The sequence below is a fragment of the Podarcis pityusensis genome (assembly GCF_964106645.2).
Source record: "Podarcis pityusensis genome assembly, chromosome: 12".
Lineage (NCBI taxonomy): Eukaryota > Metazoa > Chordata > Lepidosauria > Squamata > Lacertidae > Podarcis > Podarcis pityusensis.
In genome coordinates this window covers 23,538,494-23,562,609 of record NC_138037.1, presented here as the reverse complement: position 1 = coordinate 23,562,609, position 24,116 = coordinate 23,538,494, and the positions used below count along the sequence as shown (strand labels likewise).

Here is a 24,116-nt window from a genome sequence, read left to right as displayed (position 1 = left end):
CCCTATTGACCCTTAAGTCTGTTCTAGAGGTTCCCCCAGCCCTCCAGAGCGGATTTGGGGAGGGCACAAGACAAAGAGAGTGGGGGGTAACGGCAATCCTTTCATTGACATGACAGATTAGTAGAATACCACTCACTGCTGCATCTTGCTTGCAGGTAAGCGAGGAATCATATCTGCTGATTGATTTTCATTGTTATCATCTGAGAAACTCAGAGCAATGGACATGGCTTTGCCACTAACCTCATTTTTATCGTTGCGACAACCCTGTGAGGTAGACTAAGCTGAGAGGGGAATGCAGCCCTTTAAATGCTGCATGGGGAATGTTTTTCCTGCAAATGGTTTCTGTCTGTCAGGGTTTCAGTACCCCAGTGGAAGTAAAGTGGAAGTATGAGACCTCAAGGTGGGGAAAATGGGATAGGAAGGCTCCTCTTTCATAGCTCTAAAAAAAGAAAGTCCCAAATGGTAACATGTCAAGGACCCCCTAATCACTTGGCCCAGTCGTGCAGCACCTGCTTCATATGCAGAAGGTCCCAGGTTGACTCTCCAGGAGAAACCCCTGCCTGAAACCCTGGACTGCTGCTCAGTGCAGGGAATACTGACCTTAATGGACTTAGGGCAGATACGTACCATACATTTAAATCACATTTCCACCCCACACAGAGAATACTGGGAACTATCGTTTCCTCCTCACCAACCCCACCAGTGCCATTAAACAAACTACAGTTCCCAGAATTCTTTGGAGGAAAGTCATGTGCTTTAAATGTGTGTTGGGTATGCTTTACAAGTAGGGTGTGGGCCTGCCTTCTCTCTGAGGCAGCTACCTGTACTCCTTACATTCCCTGTTTTTCAGCTGCTCATGCCAAGATATTGGGAAAGTGAAAAGAAAATGTGGAGAAGCCGGAGGAAGAGGAAGCCTTCCTCTTTGGGAGATAGATTAATCCTTTTCAGGATTATAAGGATTCTGCTTACCAGCTCCTTTTGGGATATGAGTGAAGCACTGTCCTTTGATCAAAATCCTTTTCCAGGAGGGTGGGTCTTTGTTTTGATCCCTTTGTCTCCCTCAGTGAGAAAGAGGTCAATGATGTTGATCTGGATTTCTTGATCCTGCAGATTGGTTGATTCTGTCTTTCCGGTTCATTATGCAACTAAGTGTTGCTTCTTCATGCTGGGCTTCTCTGTGAGATCTAATAATCCATATCTGCTCTGATTCTGCTCTCTTCTCCAATTCTGGTTGATGCTCAGTGTGGTGCGGATGCCCCACCATTAATTACCCTTCTCCTACCTCCTGCATTATAATCACCCATTCGTCTAGTCATAGGCAATTTGTTTCCTGGCCTGCCTATAAATTGTGCCTTCTCTCCCCCACCCCACCCCCATGAATATGAATTTAATTGCATTCAGTAGAAGTTTGTAAGAACTCGGAAGTCCAGAGTAAAAGGTCATCATAGTTTCTCAGTGTTAGAGTATGAAAATGCAAGCTTGTCTTGTAGTCATGAAGGTAATACAGGCCTGAACATGATTATAATAATAAAATAATGAATAGGAAAGCTAGAATTAGATGCTGATTTTTTATCATCTTTTTGCTTATAAATAATATTTGCAGAAGCCTTTCAAAGCAATCAATTCATGGCTTGGCAATTAACATTCTGCCTTGAGGAGAGGTTCTGGCTTCAGTTCTATACCAGCTGAAACTATAATCCTGTCCAAAATTACTTCTGAGATAATGTGGGATGATACAATGAAAACATGTTGATGCGTGATTCTTTTTCTGGCCTCCATTTAAACTTTTCGGTGAACTCTCCCAAGTTTCAGAGAAAGTTTTGCATTACAAAGGAGGACGTTGTAAACAAAACTGAGTGATAAACTGCTATTATATTTTACCAGTGGTACCTAATTATTTTGAGGATTTTTTTTATCCCACTTGTCTGTTAGCAGTAATCAAATAGGCTTACAAGTTGGCTTACAAACGACATGTCTGAAATAACTGGATGAAATAGCAACACACAAACAAAAGAAATGCACCAGGGGCATTGAAATAAATCATATTATACTCAGCAACAAAATGCCTGTGAAAACAATTGAGTCTTGACTGCCCTGCAAAAAGTCATCCAACAATCTTCAAAAATCACCCAGAGCCAGCTGGATAAGACCTGCTGTATTCTGGGCACCATGACAGAAAAGACTGCTTACCATTTTTGGTGGCAAGGAGCACTTGTGACCCAGCACGCCCTCAGGCAAGCCAAAGCAGGGCAAAAACTTCCTGCACAGCTGGCTGGCAATGTCATCCGGCTCAGCCAGCTGCGGGGAGTGGCAGGACATCTTGTCACTTTGAATTTGAATCAGCCAATCATGGCCAGGTTGCTGGGCAGAATTTTGGGGACGGACCTGGGTCAAGCCTGTCTTCACTCAGGTCCACCTCCAAACCATTTTGGAGCATAGTCAGCAACAGACACATTCAACTTCTGAATTTAAAGTTGTTGTTTCCTTCCTGGTAGATGTCCGTAGAAGAACAATATATGAGTACCACAGAGTGGAGCTTCAAATGTCAAAGGTTACCAATCTGTCAGCTGTTGAGATGATTCCTCTACCCAGTAAGTACAAACCAAGAAGCACATGATATATGTCATTCTTAAAGACCATCTATTAGTTTTAAAATTCTTTAGAGACATCTTCCCTCTTAGCCCACGATGGCCTGGTTCACATGTCACTTTAAATGATAGTTAACTATGGCTTAAAGCTGAGTGTACAGAACGTTGACGCACACAGGGGAAATTGCTGCTTCTCTGCTCCTGCCATGCTACTAGGAGCTAAACCTCTTTGATTCTCCATCACTCCTGCTGTGCTGGGAGCTAAGCCATGGTTTAGCTTACTGTTACATCTGCATCCCAGCTCATGGTTTGTCTCCCCAAACAAACCATGAGTGAGTGGTAAGCCAAAAAGAAACCTTGGTTACAGCTTGTGGCTGTTTGAAGAGCAACAAACCATGAGCCTAACAGTAAGCCAAACTGTGGCTTAGCTCCCAGTAGCACAACACAGCAGGAAGATGAAGCAGCCATTATTTTCTTCCTGTTCATCCACACACCACAGTGTTATTGTTTTGTTGCATTTGTACTTTTCAATATTGATTCCTTTGTTTATTGTATATTTACTTTAAATAAGGAAAATATAAATACATGAGAGAGACATCAGGGCACACACCAGAACAAAAGAAAATGTGAAGAACTACATTTCAAAGGCCAGGCATACCTAACTGGTTACTCTCTAGATAATACCAGTATATCCCAACATCCAATATCTGGCAATTGTATATTGATCACCGAGTGATCATGGGTGCATAATAAGCCCTGCAAAGGAAGTAGTGACAAGCGCTTATTTTGTATCTCATCCACACACACACTTTAAAGAAAGCTGGAATGTAAATTGCTAGACAAACCATCAGTAGAAACTGGAGTCGGCTCCCATCCCCCTCTTAATCCAATTACAGCTCTTACACAGTTTCCTACCCCAGCTTATTACGTCTATATGACAAAAACATTAGCTATATGCCGTGAAATGTAAGACCTCAAAAGGAAAGAGACATAAAGAAATAATTGAATGCTTTCATGGGAAAAGGCGAATTTAGGAGCTGGGCAAGAAATGAAGATTTGCAGAAATGGTAGTATACTTACAAACAGGATTAAAATTGAATCTCAAAGATCAATATTTCATAGGTGGTGCCTATTTCCATAATGTGTCATAGTAGCCTGTTTCTAATGACAGATGGTTGGAACTCACTTATTCACCAATTATTTTAAGGAGAATACATTATTTTAGTCCTTAGAAAACTATTGGTGGTAGGAAATATTTGCAGGGTGAAGTTTTTATCTGCCTGGGTCTTTTCTTGTTGCAGCCTGCCTCCAGTTTAACAGCTGTGGGCCATGTGTCACGGCTCAGATTGGCTTCAACTGCAGCTGGTGCAATAAACTCCAAAGGTAAGAAAAGCTAGTTAATTCTGGCCTTTGATATACAATGGCACTGATAATGAATCCATTTTTCTCTTGCCCTATATAATGCATAGGGATTCTTTTAATTGGGCTGATTTATTTCCTACTGACAACTGAAGTGATGGTTTTGACCTTTCAATTTGTGATATATAAAGTAATAAGGTTCCTTCCTCAGAATCCCTGTAGGACCAGCCAGCGTACTCCACGCTTGGGGAGAAAGGTTCATTCAGTAAGCATTGACCTCCAGGGCAATGTACCCTTTACCATAGGCTTCTAAACTGTGGTTTAGAAGACCGGAACGTATTGCTAAGTCAAAAGAGAAAATAGACTGGAACAGCCTTAAAGGTCCTTGGACTTTTCTTAATATTCAGGGCATTTCCAGATGGGCCATATTTTTGCTTGAGTTAAATTGTTGCATGGTTGTTGCAAGAAACTGAAAATCTGTCCTTCAGCTAGGTCCTCTCTTTGCTGATCTGTCTACATATTTTGTTGCGGGGGGAATGCATTCCTGCTTAGTGTGCTTTTTCTGATAGTAACTGCTGTTTGAAATGCAGCTCCTTGAGGTCTGTGACTAACTGAAAGGTGTATGCTGGTGAGGAGCACCACAACTCTGGTTCCTGCCCCCTACTCGACATTATCCACACCATGTTGTACCTCTATCTCATTTCCATCTTCTTTTTTCAAGGGAGCTTACTCCCAGGAAACTATGCACAGGATTGTATTCATTCATGCTTACCCTAATAAACTGAGCAGTACGCTATGAACTGCTGCTCTTGGGTGGGTTCATTTGTATATGCATATCTGTGTTAAATTATGGCTCAACACTGTTGCCTACATATTTTGACTCTCTTTGAGAGTGTTCCTATGCCTATCCTTGGGGGAAGGATGTGGTGATTGTCATGATGAGCTCCTACACTTCAAAATTTACCATTGGGTGAAACCTTTGAAGAAAGGCTGTCACTGACTCCCCTCCTCAAACAAATGCATCATGTGGGAACAATCTATTGTCCCACTGTTACAGAACCAAACACTAGTATACTGCTAACAATAGACTTGATCATATGTTTTACAGAAATGGGTACAAGTGTTTGTGTAAAAGAGTCTACACTTGGTAGTTTCTACAGCTCAGGTGTTGGGTACACAGACTGTAAATTTGTTAGTGTTACATGTGAGTAACTGCACATGTGCACACTACAACTATTTCTGTAGTCAGGTATACAGATTGTACACTCATTTGGGTCATCGGGAAATATTGACATTGAATGTTTCACTGTTTCATCCAGTATGGCAGCAGTAGGGACAATTTGTAAGTCACAAAATAGCTGGAATATAAAGAGCACAATCATTCTACACAGTTACAGATGGGTAGCCGTGTTGGTCTGCCATAGTCGAAATAAAAAAATTCCTTCCTGTAGCACCTTAAAGACCAACTAAGTTAGTTCTTGGTATAAGCTTTCGTGTGCATGCACACTTCTTCAGTGTATCTGAAGAAGTGTGCATGCACACGAAAGCTTATACCAAGAACTAACTTAGTTGGTCTTTAAGGTGCTACAGGAAGGAATTCTACACAGTCTTAGCTTTTAAAACGTTCCCCAGCTGCTGACCTTGGTTAGCTTGAATGAATTCAGCAGAAACTCCTGTTATGCAAGCCTGGCTGTATTAGTGCTTCGTTTTTGCTTTAGGTTTTGTTGTGCTTTTAGTCCAAGAAATTAGATTCAGAAATTCTCGTTGTTAGTGAAAGAAAAATGAACAAAGAAAATATGACTTTTAGCTTTTCTGGGGCTTGCAGAGATCTAATGAGGGTCTGGGAGAGAACAGATAAAGGATCACTGACATTAAAAGGTTGCATATGTTCTTTGGAATTCTGAGTGTTTCTTCTTGGGTTGAGTTGTGTCATTCAGTTTTTCCCTTTGAGATCAGTTAACTAATTGGTCAATTAGTTTTGGCAACAATATTTGACATATATTATACATATTATACCTAAATAAAATATCTTCATAGAAGAAGATTATGACCCAGAGCCAAACAGACTTGCATGTAACAAAAGCAGCAGTATTGTATTAGGCTTCCCCCATCACTTTTGAAATCTAACTTACCCCATGTCCTGACTGTGTTATAGTGGGTGCTCCTGATGCATCCAGTGCCCCCCCCCCCCCATTTTGCAGCATTCTTACAACTTCATTGACATCAAAATGCCAGGGCATATTCCAATGTAATCCCTATTCATACTTCATGAAGAAAATCCACTACATCAAACAAAAGCACAGTTGCCAATGAGCTGTTTTTGGATATCCCAATGGCCTGTTACCAAATTTAGCCCTTGCCTGGAAGCACTCGGTGCGTATTTCCCCATAAACCAAACCATTTGCATTGTTTGTAACAATAGCTTCCTTACAAGCCTAATCCTTGTTATCAGAATCTGAGTGTGCATGATTTGGGTTGGTCAGCAAAGGAAGTTCAAAACATGCTAAGATTTTGTAAGATGTAGCCATCTTTGTTAATGTTGTAGCTTCCGGTCCATATGCACTCAGGCACACAGTTCTGTCCTTTCCAGCGCAGTTCCCAATATAGCTTCTCCCTCCAGTGCCCAAGACTGCAGATGCCTGAAATAATCTGTGAGCATTTGGGGAAGGATCCAGGTTTTCCTAGGGAGGGTTAACAGCTTGGATCCTGAGTTCCCATGAGCTCTCAGGATGCTTCCTCTAGAGGAGGGGTGAGGAACCTTTTTGGCCCAGCAGGCCAGATCCTTATCTCCCCACCTGGCTATCTCTGGAGCTGTTGATCACTTGTAGAGCGAATGGCTGGAGGCCTTCACAAGTAGACCCCTAAAATTCTATATCCCAACCTCTTCCCCCACATCCCCACAATGCATTATGCAGTGGTTTGGTGATTATCATTTCTGATTTGATCTGAAAACTGGCTAGAAAGAATTCACTAGCCCCTAACCTGACAATGCTTTTGCTACTGCCACGTTGACTGATAAAGGGAAGAACTGGCAGAGATGTTGGGGTTTATGTGTCTCTGTGTTTCATGGTGGCGGCGGGTGGGGGAGAAGTTTTGCTTTTTAAAAACAGCTAAAACCCCACAAAATTATCTCCTGTGTTTTTAGAGCATGCTGCGTGTTGTAAATGATTGCCTTTGGTAAAGTATGTCATTGTCCCGTTGCTTCCAATAAAGAAAAGTGTGCCAGAGTGGGGGTGGCCTACTCACAAATCCCTGTGGGTAAGAACGGAAATGCCTCTAAATTGATTACTGCTGTTTCATTGCATTTGTCCATTTCCTCATTCACAGTATTACTGCTTTTATGAACTGCAATTTCCATCAAATAACATGGTCTTGGAGTTTTAGCTCCTATTGTGGAAAAATGGTACCTTTTGCATCAAAATAGAACATTTATTTGAAAACCAAAGAGCCCTTTCCAACATCACAAATTAGTGTTTAGTATCAAACCAGCATGGGGTGGGGGGAGTTTAGTGGCAATTTGTGATGGTACATTGTATTAAAATAAAATAAAAACCAGCATACCTGCTCATCCGAGTTTAGACCAGGGCCTAAGTTCATTCTGGGAAGATCAGGAGTCTAAGAGAGGTGTAACAGTTGGGTATTGCAGTTAAGCAGCATGAGATGAGATTGCAATAAGGCAACAATGTGGTTGCCAGTGTGGTGTAGTGGTTAAGAGCGGTAGTCTCGTAATCTGGGGAACCGGGTTCGCGTCTCCGCTCCTCCACATTCAGCTGCTGGGTGACCTTGGGCCAGTCACACTTCTCTGAAGTCTCTCAGCCTCACTCACCTCACAGAGTGTTTGTTGTGGGGGAGGAAGGGAAAGGAGAATGTTAGCCGCTTTGAGACTCCTTAAAGGGAGTGAAAGGCAGGATATCAAATCCAAACTCTTCTTCTTCTTCTTCAACAAACACAGCTAGAAATGTGACCACAAGCTGTGTGTGGTAATGCCCCAGTCCCGTAATCTGCACTGGCATGACACCTCCACACATGCATTTCTTTGCACATCTAGACTAGCTCTAAGAGTTTAGCTACATGGTTCACAAAGTAGAGTGGAGCAACCACCTTACCCTGCCATCTCTGAGAATTGGATTTTTATTTTTATTTTAAATTACAGGCAAGTAGCATTTTTCTTTCTCCCAAGATGCCAGAGGAAGCAGTTATCAGAGCAGGTATTCTAGCAACTCAGGTTAGAGTAGGGTTCAGGTTAACGTCAACTGCAATGCATATATACTTACCTGCTATCATATAACAGGTTAAATGAGAACAGATGGACATTAGCAGATTACCAAAGAAATGCTACTTGGAACAGCCAAAATGCAGTGACAGAAATAGCCAATGGTCTTCGTGGAACCATGAACTACAGCTTTTGGAACTGGATCTGCAAAACCTTTTTTTAAAAAGGTGTATCTAATACATGTGCAGCAAACCATTAAAAAATAAATTAAGTGATTATTATATTGAACAGGACGTAGAACCCATCCAGACACTGGGCTTGTTTTCAACATCTTAAAGAGAGACACATTTTGAAAAGTCATTTCCTTGACTTTACCTTCCATGACTTACTGCAAAGAGCCTTTATGGCTTTGAAGATTTCATTCTGTGCCATTTATTTACCAATAGAACAAAGATGTTTCCAGGTCTGCCATTGTTTCTGTTTGCAATCAATTTATGTTGCATGGTTTCCTCTATACCTTCTTCCTCACCCACCCCCAAATTGCACCTCTGTTTGGACTGCAAACTGTGGAAGATTTAGGCATTATCTTTTGCATTGTCCCATATATATGACCTGCTCTTTTCCTATGAATATTTTCTTCAAGTTCCTTACAGCTAAGGAAAGGGCAAAAGAATAAAAATTAAAACTCCCATTTGACCTTTTTTTAAAAAAAATCAGGAACAGAAGCCCAGAACTTATGACGAAAATAAAATTCCCACTGTGCAATAAGGACAAACACTTAACATGTGAAGTATCCAGTTTTGCTGTAGTGGCACAAAACCTGAAATGTGCTTTTGCAGAGGAAAATGAGCTTCCTCGTGAGAGGCACCTCTTATCCTTAGTTGTATAAAAGCTTTTATTGACTGGATGTCTGCATGTTTTGTCACAATAATTGTAATGACCTTTAGTAAACTGATTGCCTGATTTTCTAACACAGGAATGTGAAAGCTGTGGCCCTCCAGACATTATTGGACTCCATCACCCCAGCCAGCATCACCAATGGGCAGGAACAGCCAATGGACAGGGAGGTGGAGTCCAGCAACATCTGGACAGCCAGAGGTTCCTTATCCTGTTATAAAACTACACACAGCATCTTATCATGAAAAAAAATGCCTATATTGCTATATGTGAGGATCTGAAGTTGCTAATGGTTCTCTGCCACTTCTATTTTCCCATTTTGGTCTTCGTTGTAGCTGTCTACATACAATTTGGAAGGGTTTTGCTTTGACTCTAGATGTCTCATCAAACACTTGCCGTTGATGTGATTGGTTGCCCTAATTTGCTGCCCTAATTTTCTTAGGTTTAGCCAAGCATGTATACAGAAGTACTAACTGATATACCATTGCTGAGCATCCATAACAGCAAAAGCGTTTATGGGCAGGCTTGATTAAAGGGCAAGCAACATGTCCCCTGCTTGCTCATACTAATGAAATAATTAGTTCTCTCGAAAATAAAGGTAATTGCCCAAGAAAGAAATTAAGTTTAAGTTTATAAACAGACACTAAGCTAACGTGGACTTGAATGTAAATGGCAGTAGCACAGGTGATGCTTTGTAAAGTTATTATATTGAAGTTGACTGGGGCATAGAACTGTAGGGTCATAGGTAGAGACTTACGAAATCACCTATTATTTGAAAATGCAGTATTGATATTATGACAATTGTGCAGGACAGTGGAGCTAATCTGGATCTGAATCACAGAGATCCATCAGGTATATTTCGTAGGAGCACAATAAACCTTCCTGTAATATGGAAGCTTTTCTGATAATTTGAGAGAGCTTTCCCTGCCTTCTTTAGAGTGGGTGTGTATGGCTACACATACAGATATGCTGTCTACGGAACTGTTGATACAAGAGAGTGCAAGCTTTCAGTTTACCCTGAACAATATAGTAGGCTCACATGATTGGCATCAGCTGTATTTATGGATTGCTTGCATATGGATGATACCAAATATCTTTGAAGCGGGGCTGCACTCTTAGCTCAGGTCTTCTTCCTTAGTTTTAAATTCATTTATTTTCACTGACTGTTCCCATAGGTACAGCATTTTGAAACTGTGATACCAAAAAGTTCCTCTTCCCCCACAAAAAAAAGCCATTAAAAAGGGGGGAGGGTGACCATACTTATAGGTTTTCTGCTGTGGTTCCGAAAGATTATTGTGGCCCCCACCACAGCAAAATTTTCCCCTTTTTAAATGGCCACACACAATTTTATACATCAGACACACCAACTTTGACATGCAGCCCCTCAACTGCTGATCATGGACCTATGTAGCCCTTGGCTTGAACAGGGTTCGCCAACCCTGGTTTAGGTCTCATAAGGTCCTTATGGCCCAATGCAAAGTTGTAGCAAACACTTTGAAAGCAGGTTATTTTCCAGCTATCTTCTATATATTTTAGTATTTGGAGGTACATGTTTACATGCATTCATAAACCTTTCTATCTATGACTGAATATATTTATGTGTCTCCATGTGGAAGTGCTTCCCAAGTTGGATGCAGCCTGGAGACCAGCATAAACACTGTGTGGGAAACTAGCTATGCGCGGCCTCTCTGATTGTAATAGCACATGACTTCCTCTGAGGGAGACTGGTCCAGTTGCATCTGGTCATTCCCATGGTGCTTCTGCGCTTTTGTTTTGCAGAGTTTCTCCCACGCTGATTTGTACTTGGACAGAGATAGCTAAAGGCACATGTGCTATATTCCTGTGACTGCGATTTGTCTTAACTGTTTTTAATATTGAATTTTAAATTGTTGCAACCCGTCCGGGGACATGATGCTGAAGGGCGGGTAATAAATTTAACAACAACTGCTATGGATCTTTCATGCAAGGTGGATAGGTGCACTAAGCAGGCAATTTGCCAATGAAATATGCAAACATATTCCCTCTCCTACATATTTTTAAATGAAATGGGGAAACATTTACATGCAGGCTAATGGTGGACAGATCAGTCTGTATTTTATCATAATACATGCATTTCTAAACATGTTTTATCATAAAATACACATCTTTTTGCACATATTGATACACTTTTAAGCAGAGAACAGTATCACAAAATTCAGAGAAGTGCAACATCCAAAGGATAATCTTGTTCCAAACCATTTGGAATAAGGTGAGAATTAGGTTGCTTCACTTAATAACGCAGAGCAAACGAAATTCTCCTCCAGTGCTAAAATGGGTGCATTTTAGATTCCAGTAACAACACGAACTATGAAAGGTTACATGAAAAGCCACCCTAGATATTTTTTGTTGCTGACTCCTCCAATGCACGCATTATATAATAGCAGTAATTAAACCATTTGCTTCCCACCTCTAGGTGTAATGAGTGCTAATGGGTATTCCTAATGAGAAAACTGATGAGCCCCTACTCTTCTATAATTCATCAGTAATCAGCATTTGACTGTTTTTGCTGTGTGTTCACTTTAATTTGACTTTGCATTCATCTAAAGACAAATGTAACCCAGAGGGGAAGGGGAAAAAACCCAATATGCCTTAAACTTAGAGCCCACACCATCCAAGCTCAATGAACAAACACCATCTGTCATAGAACCTTCAAGGCTTTCCTTAGCTTGTTTCTTGTCTGTGTTGATTAAATCAGTCTAAGAGTTTTACTGCGTTCATCTGCCTATGTCAATCGGCCTTTCCGATTTGTCTAGGCTTTCCACATCTGGAATAGGAGGGCAGCCATTCAATATGGATCTGCTAATGCTCTTGCCAGCGGCAAGCATGGGCTTTTTTTTTTATTCTGGTGAGCACATTTATGGTGCCTGTCCCAGCCCCAAGTAAGAGGTGAGTGGGAGGATCTTCCCTAGTCTCATGATCTCTGAGAACTTCCAAAGCTCAGAGCTTGCTGTGATGGCTATATGTGTCCTCCAAGACCAGGGGCACCATGCTTCTGAATACCAGCCACTGGAGAACAACAGCAAGAGAAGTCTCTTGTACTCATGTCCTTCCCATAGATATCTGGGAAACAAGATGCTAGCCTAGACAGACCTTTGGCCTTATCTAGAAGAATTCTTCTTATGTTCCAAGCCTAAATCTGGTGGCAACTACAAACGAGGCCAGCCCATCAATATAGTGTGTATTCTTATGCATGAGGATTAGATGGATTTATATCCTGAAAGATGGGATATAAATGATTGATGGTCAGAGTCAGGCCTGAGGTCGTCATAGAATGTGAACACTCACTAATAATATCCTTTAGACGAAATTAGCAACAGACAATTTTTTCTGGATCCACTTAGTTCCCATGAAAATTAATAGATGTTGAGTTAAATCCTGATGAATTGGTTCCATTGATTTCAGATTTGCAAGGCTTGTAGAGGGCAGTAACTCATATTCACATTGAATTAGACACCACTGTTGGTAAATGGCATGGAAGCAATATGCAGATGACACCAAGCTCTTGTTTCTCCAGGTGAAGGTGTGCAAGTGCTGGATTGGTGTCTGGAGGCAGTAATGGGCTGGATCAGGGTAAATAAACAGAAACTGAATTCTAGCAAGATAGAGGCTCAGATGGTAGACAGATCCATGTCGAGGATTTGGAGCTATGGTCTGTGCTAGATGGGTTTTCCCCTACCTGAAGGAACAGATTTATTGCTTGGTGATACTTCCTGATTCTGCACTATATACTCAGGTGACCTCAGTAGCAAGGAATGTGCCAGCTACAGCCATTACTGGAATATAATAGTTTAGCAACAAGTACCATGCCCTGGTAACCTCATGTTCAGATTATTATACTGTGCTATACATGAGGAAATCTGTAAAGACTGTCTGGAAGCTACACCTAGCATGGAGCACAGCCACCAGGGGTGTGAGTGGTTGTTTTATTTGGGACCATATAAGACAAATATTGCACAAACAGTGTTCACTGCCTATATGCTACTAGGCACAATTCAAAATTTTCTTGCCCAATTAAAAAGCCCTGAATTATTTGGGCTCCATGTACTTGAAGGAGAACCTCTCCCATTATCTGCTGACCTTTGCCTTAAGATCTTCTGAGGAGACCTTCCTTGCAATCCCACTGCCAAGGATACCATATAGGGAGGTGGTGTGGAGAAGGGCCTTCTCATTTGTAGTTCCCCTTCAGCACAACTCTGTCCCCCTAGAGGTAAGGTTGACTCACTCCTTACTGAATTTTAGGTGGGGTGTGAAGACACACCTTTTTAATCTGGCCTACAGGACAGAGTGATGCTGTCTACTTTTTAGTGTCTTCAAGTTTACAATGCTGAACACTAGCATTTTTAGAAATTATATTTTATTTGATACCCGTTACCCTCCTTCTGATAAATCATTCGTTCGATTTTGCTAGTATCATAGTTTCAGCTCATTTACCTGGGATTACCTTGAAATCAATGGGACCAGCTTCTGAGCAGACATGCATACCATTGAGAACAGTTCCCAGACTTTAAAAATACCTCTTCTCTTCCTGTGGAAAAAGATTCATTGTGGACTCAGATGAGCATTTGATTAGAACGATGTTCAAAAAATATGTCCCTCCTCAATACACTTATCGTATTTTTCGCCCTATAGGACGCACCTAGTTTTTTGGGGGGGAAATAAAGAAAAAAAAATTATTTCCCCCCCAGGCACGGGGCTGGTGCGGGGAGAAGCCCGAGCTTCCCCCGACCCCAGCCCCCAGAAGAGCCTGCTATCCGCAAGCCTAGGGAGCCGCGCCGGTCTACCCAGGCTTGCGGACAGCTGTGCGAAGCCCGGGCACGCTGAGGCTTCCTAATGCAGGCAGCTCTGTGCAACCCTCCGGAGCCCAGTGCACCTTGGCGCCGGGCTCCGGAGGGTTGCGCAGAGCTGCGCGGACCCCGGGAGGGCAGGCAGCTCTGCGCGACCCTCCGGAGGGTTGCGCAGAGCTTCCTGAAGCCTGGAGAGCGAGAGGCTCTCGCTCTCCAGGCTTCAGCGAAAGCCTGTATTCGCCCCATAGGACGCACCCACATTTCCCCTTCATTTTTGGAGGGGGGAAAGTGCGTCCTATAGGGCGAAAAATACGGTAATCCTTCACCCACTTTTCCAACCACAAAAATATGTACAAGCCTCAGTGTACCCTGAAGTCTGTTCACATATTGTTGCAAACTAGCAAATTCTGAGACAATACATGCCACTTAGCAGCCTTTAGTCTCTCTCCTGGTCTAAAGACAACAGTTCTGCTTAGAATCTTTTCGTTTCTCTGTTGCTGACAGACCATGGCTATTATAAAGAGATGGTCCTGGGGGTCCAAGCTGTGGGTCTACTGACCCGCTACTGACCCTTTTTGTAAGTTGTTTCTGGCTGTGTTGTCTAAATGAGGGTTGCCACATTTTTCCTGGCAGCACCTCTTTGCCCTTGACAGCTCTTTGGTGGGCAGGAAACATTCTCAAATGAAACATGCTGAATCCAACCCATTATGCAGAAATTTCTAAAGATGCTGGTAGTTTTTGACCTCTCTCTTTTCACCATTATAAAAGGAGAAGATTTTTATTTAGAAAAACAACTTTCAGGTAGCATAGTAAATAAACATTCAGCCTTATTTTTCTGTGCCAAAAATAGGGACAAATGACCCCCTAGGAGACCTCAAGATGTTTACTGCTTCTTTCTGTCTCTTACATTCACTACCCTGGAATAAATCTGCTCTGTTCCCTGTGGTTCCCTATCAAGAGCCACTAGCCAAATCAAACCATCACCATTATGTCTGTAAACATCTCTTAACGTCCCACTGCAACTCCTAACATCACATTTCTGTGTTCCATGTAAACAAGAGAAGCAGAGAATCCTCAGGTTTTTCCCCCCTCCCCTTCAAATAAGGCCCTTGTTCCCCTGTCCTCAAATGTGGTCTGTTAATTGCTTCTCCAGGAGCAGACTTGGGTCATCCTTTGAGAATGAAGTTGTTATAAAACGGCTGTGTTGACAGATGGTACAAATGGCATAACTAATCAAATCTACCATGGTGTTTTCATGGCAATGGGGAATTATCGCTGTGCCAGTAAATGAAAGGCTTATTAAATGTTGTGTTCTAAGCAGGAAATACATTGTAATGATAGCTTACAGAGTCGTAATTTGGGGATGCAACAATGATTATATGCTCTGTGACGGATGAGTCTCTGACATATGCCTTGGAAACATTTTGCAGATAGCTTCACTTGGAGCCAAAACTATCACTTCTGATAATGCAGCTTTTCAGTAAGGCTTTTTAGGTTCACCAGTGCCTCAGCAGAAAGTGTCAAATAAGCAGTGCCCTTAGGTCTTTCAAGTTCCTTAGGGCAGAGTAATCCAGATAACTTGCTTGTTCCACATGTTTTGGTCAGGAATTATTTCAGTTCCTCTCATGCAGTATAGGCAGGCAGTTAATAGACAGAGATTTCCTGCTTCAGTAGTGCAGAAAGCTATCTTGATTTGTGCAATGGGACTTAACTTCCTGGTAAGTGTGGATAAGATTGCCCGCTAAACCATGGTCTAACACTGTGTGTACACATCTCCGCACACTGCCTCTCCCTTCCTCGCCCCCGCCCCTAGTGCAGGACTTCTGCCCAGGTTAGTTTCATATTCATCAAAGACTCTCAGCTGAGTGTTAAGGTGTGAGCCAGTTTTTGTGGCTTATAACAAGCCATGGTTGATGAAACAAAATAAATGAATGTGTTTTGCTTTTGTTATTTTTTAAAAAATTGCAAGTGTTGAATCATTTCTGTCAATATAGCGCTGGGTTGATTTCTATAGTTGAGCAACATCTCATGTGTCTCAATCTCAATCAAGTTGAGCTTGATTACTCCACACCTTCTTGCTTAATAAGTTATATAGTTGCAGAACTTTCCAATTCAAGATCTCAAGCCACCTTAAAACAATTAATGGCAATTCTTGCGCTGTTGGATGCTCCCTGGGAATAATTAAAGCATAATTCTACCAGCTGCTTTGAAAATGCACTCCTTGTATATCATACACTATAATTTGGTGTCAACCTCATTAATTTTCAGTTAATTAGGGTAAAAGTTTATGGGCATCCCACGTCTTTGCAATAAAGAAATGAAAAGTTCAAGGAAAGAATTTCTTCAAAAGTTGCTTTTGAGACTGTTTTGGATTGCTTCTTGCCTAAAACCTGGCATGCACTGATCAGACATTTATGGATTCCTTGATATCTCTGATCGCCTAGTATGATGAAACAGAGCCGTATTGCTTGGTACAGTGTGTTCTTTGTAGTATGGCTTTATACAAAATGAAGGGAAAATGCTGGACAGAATAAATTAAATTGGCTTAAATCCACAGGCTTGAGATCAAACCTTAATCTCCTGCTGCATAGTAAAATGAAACAATTAACTATCCATAGCAAAAAGACACTGACATGTCAAATTGTCTAATCGTGAAAATTAGTTCCTTATAGGGAGAATTAATCATTTTGACTTGGAATATCATCCTAAATGAAGTGAATACTCTGTTGATCATAAAGGTTTAACAGTAAAGGACTTACTTTCCCCATTCTCCTCCCTCTCCCTCTCCCCCCTTCCTTCTTTATCCAACCAATCTATTTTTCATTTGCATCTGGATCGCTTTAATCCCTTACCATCGTTTAAAGATGTTCCAGTGGATTTGATCGTCATCGGCAAGACTGGGTAGATGGTGGATGCCCCGAAGAGGTAATGTTTTGACATCCCATATTAAATAAATATTTTTTTGTGAACAGCTGGGGCAATAAATAAATAAACAAACAAACCTGAGATTATGGTCCTGATCCAGAGATACAACTTTCCCCTGCTAACCAATATTGAAAGGAGAATTTGGGGGATCAGCTTCCCCTGGAGATAATCCAGGTTGACAGCTGAACATCTGCTCCATCACTATTGCCATGAGCACCTGATGCTGGTTACAAGTGTGCCTCTCCCTCACATTCCCTAACAGCATCTTTGGGGCATGGATGCTGAATCCCAGAGTATTGTCCATGCATAACGACCTTGTCATTTTGGAACGCATGCTAGAATAGCTGTTAATGACATTTAAATATGATAAGTAGGTGGTGTTGTTTTTTTAAGATTTAGCAATGTTTCCTTTTATTAGTTATTCATGGTATGGGAAAATATGAGATGTGCTCTAAATGCTGGACAGTAACAAAATGAGTGGTATAGTACCAAAGCACTAGCCTGCCAATTGTTTAGTAGATACTGATGGTTTTGTATGTCAGGTCACGCTGGAGACTAGCCCTGGATTATGTTTGGAAGGCCTAGGTCTCAGCTTTAGAATGTTACGGAAAAATCTAGGTGCAAGGCTGGTCAGTCACCCAGCTCATCGAGCAGAGCCTGTGGGGCCCTGCGGATTAAAGGAAGGAGTCCAGCCACCAACTGGAGCAAATAGCTGTAGACCAAAGTTTATTATGCAACAGGTTCAAAGAGGAATTTTGAACCCCAGGATGGGGTGACAAGGACTTTTAAAAGTTTCTATCTTATCCCAGCATACAGTTCATTAAGCATCATCACTACATCATTGCTACATCATTGCTACATTAGAAAAGGGGAGGATTATACATGATTAACATAGGAGGGATGTGTTGGGGCAACAGGCGGATACAGGATATGTACATTCTAAGCACCTACTACAAAGGGACAATAGAACTTTGGTTTGCATAGTCTGCCACCTGGGCGAGTCCTTTGCCCCATGATTGACACCTATGAGTACCTTCCTGTGAGTATGTGACTTCACGCTTGAGGGATTATGGCGAGGACCGAGTGGCCAATGAAGCAAATTGGCAGTGGAATGAAGGAAACTAGCAAAGGAGTTGATTTTATATGATGTTTAAAGCTAGGTAACTTCCCTGAGCTGTCAAGTAAAAAGAATACATTTATGCATAATATTTGTAACATTTAGCAACTTTAAAGATGTCCCCCCCCCCATAATTTCCATAACAAGAGCATGTGAAGTAATGATGAACAAATAGGGGTAGCCAGCATGGGACCCTACTATCAGCCCCAGCCAATAATGTTCAGGGATGAAGGGAATTGTGTAGTGCAACAGCCACTAATGTATGTGACCCTACCATGACAAATCCGCATTCCCAGCATAGCAGAGAATCTGAGCATGCCCAGAGATCCTTCCCTCATCCAACTTGGTCACTGCAATTCATCCTCACCCATCTTACAGATTTCCACACTGCCTCTCTCCTTTTTTTTTTTTTAATCAAGGCAGGGAGTATTCTGTTTTGATTTTTTTTTTTTTTTTTACGTCTTGATTTAAGGTTTCCATTTTCACTCACTCCGGTCTGACATTTTGTGCTTGCTTTAGATGTCTGTAGATCAGAGACAAATGGCCTTCATTGAGAACCAATTTTCTCCTTTCGTCTTTGTGTTCCCCCCTCCCCCCTCCCCGCTCTGTAGTCTAAAGATAAGATTTGTGAGAAGAATGTAGACACGACGCAAATGCCTCCTCATACCACTACTGCTATCCAGCAGACAACAATGAGATTCAGAGTTTTAACCACTACCAAAGGAGCCACGACATCCCATCTGCCAACTAGCCTACCCACAGAAGGTAACTTAAACTGGAAGGGGTTATCTGTTGTGTTAAGCTTCCTAGGGCGGAAACCTCACATGACATCAGCACATTGGGGGAAAGCAATCCTCACGTAGTGATTCTGATCCAAAGATACTTACAAACCAAGGGAGGGCCAGTGGCTGAATGCAGACCTCCTGGCCCCTTTCTCTGACCCATGGAATTCTTCATGAGCCACACCCTGCACCCACCATGAGGGGTTCTGTCCTCAAACTCTGATCAACCCTCATGCTTGCCTGAATGGAGGCTAGAGAGGGTTGTGTGAGTGTGGAAGGAAAGCACCCTACTGTACAAAGGTAACATTAACATGCTGGCATCACGCAGGGCATGTCATTTTAGGGGGCCAGCGTGAAAGTTATCTTTTGCACATTTCTTCAGCAAGAGATCTTAAAATACTGTTTTTTTCTGTGAGGAATTCAAAACTGCTATTATTTTTTGTGACTGGACAACATTTAGCTTTGTAAGTATATTTTTGATGAAGAAGCACATGAACCACTTTTGGGAAAACAAAAGAATTTTACTTTTACCTTCTGAAAATGACAGGTAATGTTAAAATAGCAACAACTGCAAGTTCTTGGGAAATTTTTTTTAATGATTTCCATGCAATTCTGCACACAGTTTACTTACCAGGCAAAACTAAATTACATTAATTTAATCAAAATAACTTTTGAATTCCCAAGTCGTGTTACAAGTTCTTAACACCCCTCATTTGGGGAATTTGAAACTGGAGAACACAACACCATCTCCTCTTGATGTCAAGAATCCTTAGTTGCTTGAAAAAACTGGAGAATGCCAAATTACTGTATATTTGTAGTACAAAAATGCTCTGAAATTACTGATGTGCACAGCCTATTGTGAATGTGGGACCAAACAGAATACCAAGGGTAAACTGGAAATAATAAGAATCACAAATAAATCATTATATCAGATTTTTATGCAAAGTTCTCTGCTCTAATAGCTTTGATTTTCTTTTTCTAGATGATACCAAGATAGCGCTACACCTAAAAGATAATGGAGGTAAGAGCAGCTAATCTTTGTGTTCAAATAATGTCAGCTACATTCCACATTAATCTGTCTCAGAGAAAGCCTTGTCCTGAACCCACAGGAGAAGTCACTTGCCTTTTTTGTGTGTGTGTATATACCACAATACTATGGAAGACATTCTAGGAGAGTACACAGTACGTTATTACATTACTGACATTATTAAATACATAATTTGTTTTCCCAATCAGTCAAACATACTTGACACTGGTTTATTGATTTATGGAATATATGCCCTGCTTTGCCTAACTAGGAAAACAAAGGTAGATGTCGGAAAATACGTTCTAATAGAGAAAAGAACGGACTAATTTTGTCAGTCATGCCTCCATGACTTAGTTTTGGTTGAGGCCAGGGATGGGGACTACCATTAATTCCAGGCCGCATAGCCAGTGATCAGGGGTGGTGGGATTTAAGAGTCCATCAACATCTGGATGGTCTCATCCCTGGCCTAAGCTCAGATCTGATGAACTCATAAAGGTTCCAGAATTCTGTCTACCATAGTTACCCTTTCTTCTGTCTGGTTCCTTAAAAGAGCACTGTCTCTTAAGAATCTCCTTCGCACCCAAGGTATCTTGTTAATGCATTTCACATCCTTGCACACTCCCAAAAGTTAAGTGCTCATTCCCTGTGTTCATATGGTCGCAGAGGTTGATATGGCTTCTATTCTCTTCTAACTGTTCAAGCATGTGCCTCTGGTGTTCCTAGTGCAAAACACATTTCACTTGCAAACTACTTCTGTGTCCAGGACCTGTCAGCTTAGGCAGGCAAAGAAGACTACATTGCTCAACTCCTGACACTATAGAGGAAATTTTGGACAGAATAATAACATTGATCAGCCAGAAACAACCCTCCCATCCCTATTGATGGACTGTAGATCTTCATCAGTAAACCACAATTAATTCTGTGTTTCAGAATGTCAAGGATGCTTTAGGAGTCACTACTTCCCCTCCAACTCATTCTTTCCTTTCCTTTTCATTTCATTGTTTATTTTTTAAGTCCTGTTGTTTGTGTTCTACTAGTAATCATGCTTCGGAAGTGTGTGTTTTTTCCTTCCCTTTTCTGAAGACAGAGCAAATCAGCCCTTAATTGCTTCTCATCTGCATTGCATTTCTAGCACATTTCACAGCAAAGGTCAGAGTGTTCAACACTCAGTATGTTCTGATTGTGGCTTTCCAGGTCTAAAGAGGAGTTGCTGCATGCAATTTATAATACTGGAAATCAGTCATGTGTTGTTGTTGTTGTGTTAACAGAAAACAGCAATAGATCTTTTCCTGTTATGGACTTCCTTTTCCCCAAAGGAAGAAATCACAGCAAAAGCAAACCAAGTCTATATAGTGATGATATATGAGATCAGATTTCTGAGTATTTCCATGGCCTTAGCTTTTGCTAGAAGCGTGTGGGCAAAAGGGCTGGTTTGCTTGCCTCCAGTGACGACCTGTAAAACTCTACATTATGCAGCATGGAATTTCAAGTCTGTGGATGGCTGACTTCTCGTGATTATTGTAATCATGCAACTCAGCTTAGAAGCACTTGATTCCCTCCCGCCCCGGTCAGTCTTTACTCAGCTTGTTTACGACCTGAGTTTTCTCTGAATGTCTGTGGGGCACTTTAGCATGGAAAGTCTTGTAAAAGCAGTAGTTATGTAGAGAGCTTTGTTTATTCTGTTGGTTTCTTCCCAGTACTGCTTGAAACAAACAAACAAAATGGGGAGGAAGATCCAAATGCTAACTGCTACCTTTTAAATTGGAGGCTCTGTTCATGGTACATCCTCAATTATGTGCTGCTTTTTATCCTAGCTCTCAGATTAGGCTGATAAAACTTCTCTAGCTGTGCTTTGTTAGCCTTTCAGGCAGTTCAGACAATCCCAAGCCAGACAAATAAAAAGCCATCAGCTTTCCCAAAATAAGACCCTCTATTAAACTCTTATCGAATTGGAGAAGCGAGTTATATCTGATCAATGAGGCTGTGTCGTTACTTGGGCTCCTTTGGGGCGCCACAGTCAATACTTGATTAGAAACAACCAAAGGATTCTTAATAATCCTGCCATTCCTTTCACACTGTAACACTTAAGGCCATAATTTATCACATGGTGACTTAATTACATTTTAAATCTTACTGCCGGCTTAGGTCAAACTATTCTGACCTTTTTATTTTATATTATATTTATGGGGAAATCACCTGTAATTAAAAGCATTAAACGCCCGTGGGAACGCTGAATGGTTTCTCGTTGTAAATTCCCCATTGCTTTTATTGGCTTCTCCTTGCCTCTTCCAAATACAGTTTATCCAGATGTGTGTTGTCTATTTAAGGTACAGTCTGTCTCGCTATATGTCCTCCAGCTCAGCTTTTTTGGAATATTGTAAATGTTGAATGGCAGAGGCAGCAAAGCAGTTCTGTCTGGGTCTGCCCTAAGAAGGGGTGAGAGAGAAATTCAGTTTGTCTTTTAATGCTAGTTTGCACTTCCGGAAGCAATACATGAACTGAGAAACAAGCTAGCCTCTGAAATTCACACTTCTCTGAATTTTGCAATGCAGTTCTCTAGCCCAAAAAATATGTGGACCAAAATTGCACATATATGGGGACAATGTGTATTAAAATGCACGTATATGTGAAAACAACATTAGGATACATCACTTTCAGAAATGTGTATGTTAGGCAAAACTGCATACAAAAATGTGTATTTTAGAAGAGGTGCACTTTAAAAATGCTGTTGAATTTTTGTGAGGACTTCTTTTTAACTACAAAAAAATGTGGAAATCTGGTGAACTGACTTTAAGCCTGGAAGAAGGAGAAACCCAAACTGACAGATTGGTCCATCCCTGCTGAAAAATAAGTCCTATTGTGGAAGATTTTTCAACTTCTCGAGCCGTTTAGACCTTCTGCCTCGACTTTTAAAAAGTGAAATTTCAAGCTAAAACAGGTTGTGCTAAAGTTTAGTAATAGCTTCTCTTATCTGCAATACTTCTAAAGCGTCTGTTGCTCCCCCTGAAAATGTAAAGCCTTGAAAAGTATTGTCAGAAAAGTAGTGTCAGTCATTCCAGAAGGTCGGTTTAGTAACTCTGCTCCACCACATTGCCCACTACTGCTTCCTGGTCTCATTGCCATCTTCTCATGTTGTTCACCCTTCCTTCTGGCATCATCCCAGATCCCTGCTTTTCCTCCTTTTGTTCATTTCATCAGTCTCCTGATTGCTGATTCTTAACTGTGCCCGCTTCTGTATTCCAGAACTCTTTTCTGGCACCAAATACCTTTATCTCAAAGAAGTGTTAATTACTGGACCTATATTCATATGAGCAACAAGATTATTTCTTCTGAAAATGCTATATACCCTTTTGAAATCAGACTCCGTAATCAGCTGCATCTGTAGGAGAATTACCAAAACCTTCCGTTGTAATCAGGTCTGTGCACAAGCAACCCATTTGCATGCACTTCTGAACCAAGAGACAATCAAAGCCAAGCACAAGAGGAAAAGGAAGAGGAGAGCCCTCAATAGATAATTGAATGGTTCAAAATCCAGCCCCAACCCTCCTGAAAGGTGGAGTGGTAAATGTTTTTACGTATTATTATATTTGGATGCCACCTTTCCTTCAGTGAGCTCAAGGTTCTCCTCTTCCTCATGCTACCCTCACAATTCTGCAAGGTAAAGAGTTTGGATTTGATATCCCGCTTTATCACTACCCAAAGGAGTCTCAAAGCGGCTAACATTCTCCTTTCCCTTCCTTCCCCACAACAAACACTCTGTGAGGTGAGTGGGGCTGAGAGACTTCAGAGAAGTGTGACTGGCCCAAGGTCACCCAGCAGCTGCATGTGGAGGAGCGGAGACGCGAACCCGGTTCCCTAGATTGCAAGACTACCGCTCTTAACCACTACACCACACTGGCTCTTTGGTAGGCTAGACCAAGAGATGGGGACTGGCTCAGGGAGCCTCATGGCTGAGGGGGGATTTGAACTAGGCCCTCCCAAAGTCCTGGTTCAGGAACCTAACCACTATACCATACTTGCATGAAAGTTGAATGAACATCCATCACTTTTTGAAACAGTTGGCTCATCTCAACCATTTTTCACTGCTAGTGCTATCAGCAGTCTTGGTAACTGCTAAAAATAACATAAACCTGTAAGTAAATATATATACGTATACGTGTGTGTGTGTGTGTGTGTGTGTGCGTGCGCACACGAGCACTGTAAAATTGCTTTGTTTATTCTCGAGCATTTTCTGTTTTGATATGGCTAGGTTTCAGTGCTTTTTCATGGTGAGGTTCTCGGGGAAGTGGTGCTATTTGTTTCAAGGAATGATGAGCTGGGTGTTTACTCCTTCTTTCTCTCTTAACAAAGGGCTTGTTTAAATTCCCTGCCGGAAGAGAAAAGTG

The 24,116-nt window shown here is 41.5% G+C and overlaps 1 protein-coding gene across 2 annotated transcripts in view; it reads left to right on the top strand.

The window, feature by feature from the left end:
* The window catches only part of PLXDC2 (plexin domain containing 2), a 231,684-nt gene that overhangs the window by 194,340 nt on the left and 13,228 nt on the right, over positions 1 to 24,116 (top strand). For both annotated transcript variants that reach the window (XR_013977955.1, XM_080974460.1), the window contains exons 8-12: positions 2,496 to 2,591; positions 3,890 to 3,971; positions 16,745 to 16,805; positions 18,534 to 18,687; positions 19,687 to 19,725. Coding sequence is in view for 1 of the 2 variants with exons in the window: in XM_080974460.1 (XP_080830586.1) it covers positions 2,496 to 2,591; positions 3,890 to 3,971; positions 16,745 to 16,805; positions 18,534 to 18,687; positions 19,687 to 19,725 (432 nt within the window). In the remaining variant the exon portion in view is untranslated. The remainder of the gene's footprint in view (positions 1 to 2,495; positions 2,592 to 3,889; positions 3,972 to 16,744; positions 16,806 to 18,533; positions 18,688 to 19,686; positions 19,726 to 24,116) is intronic.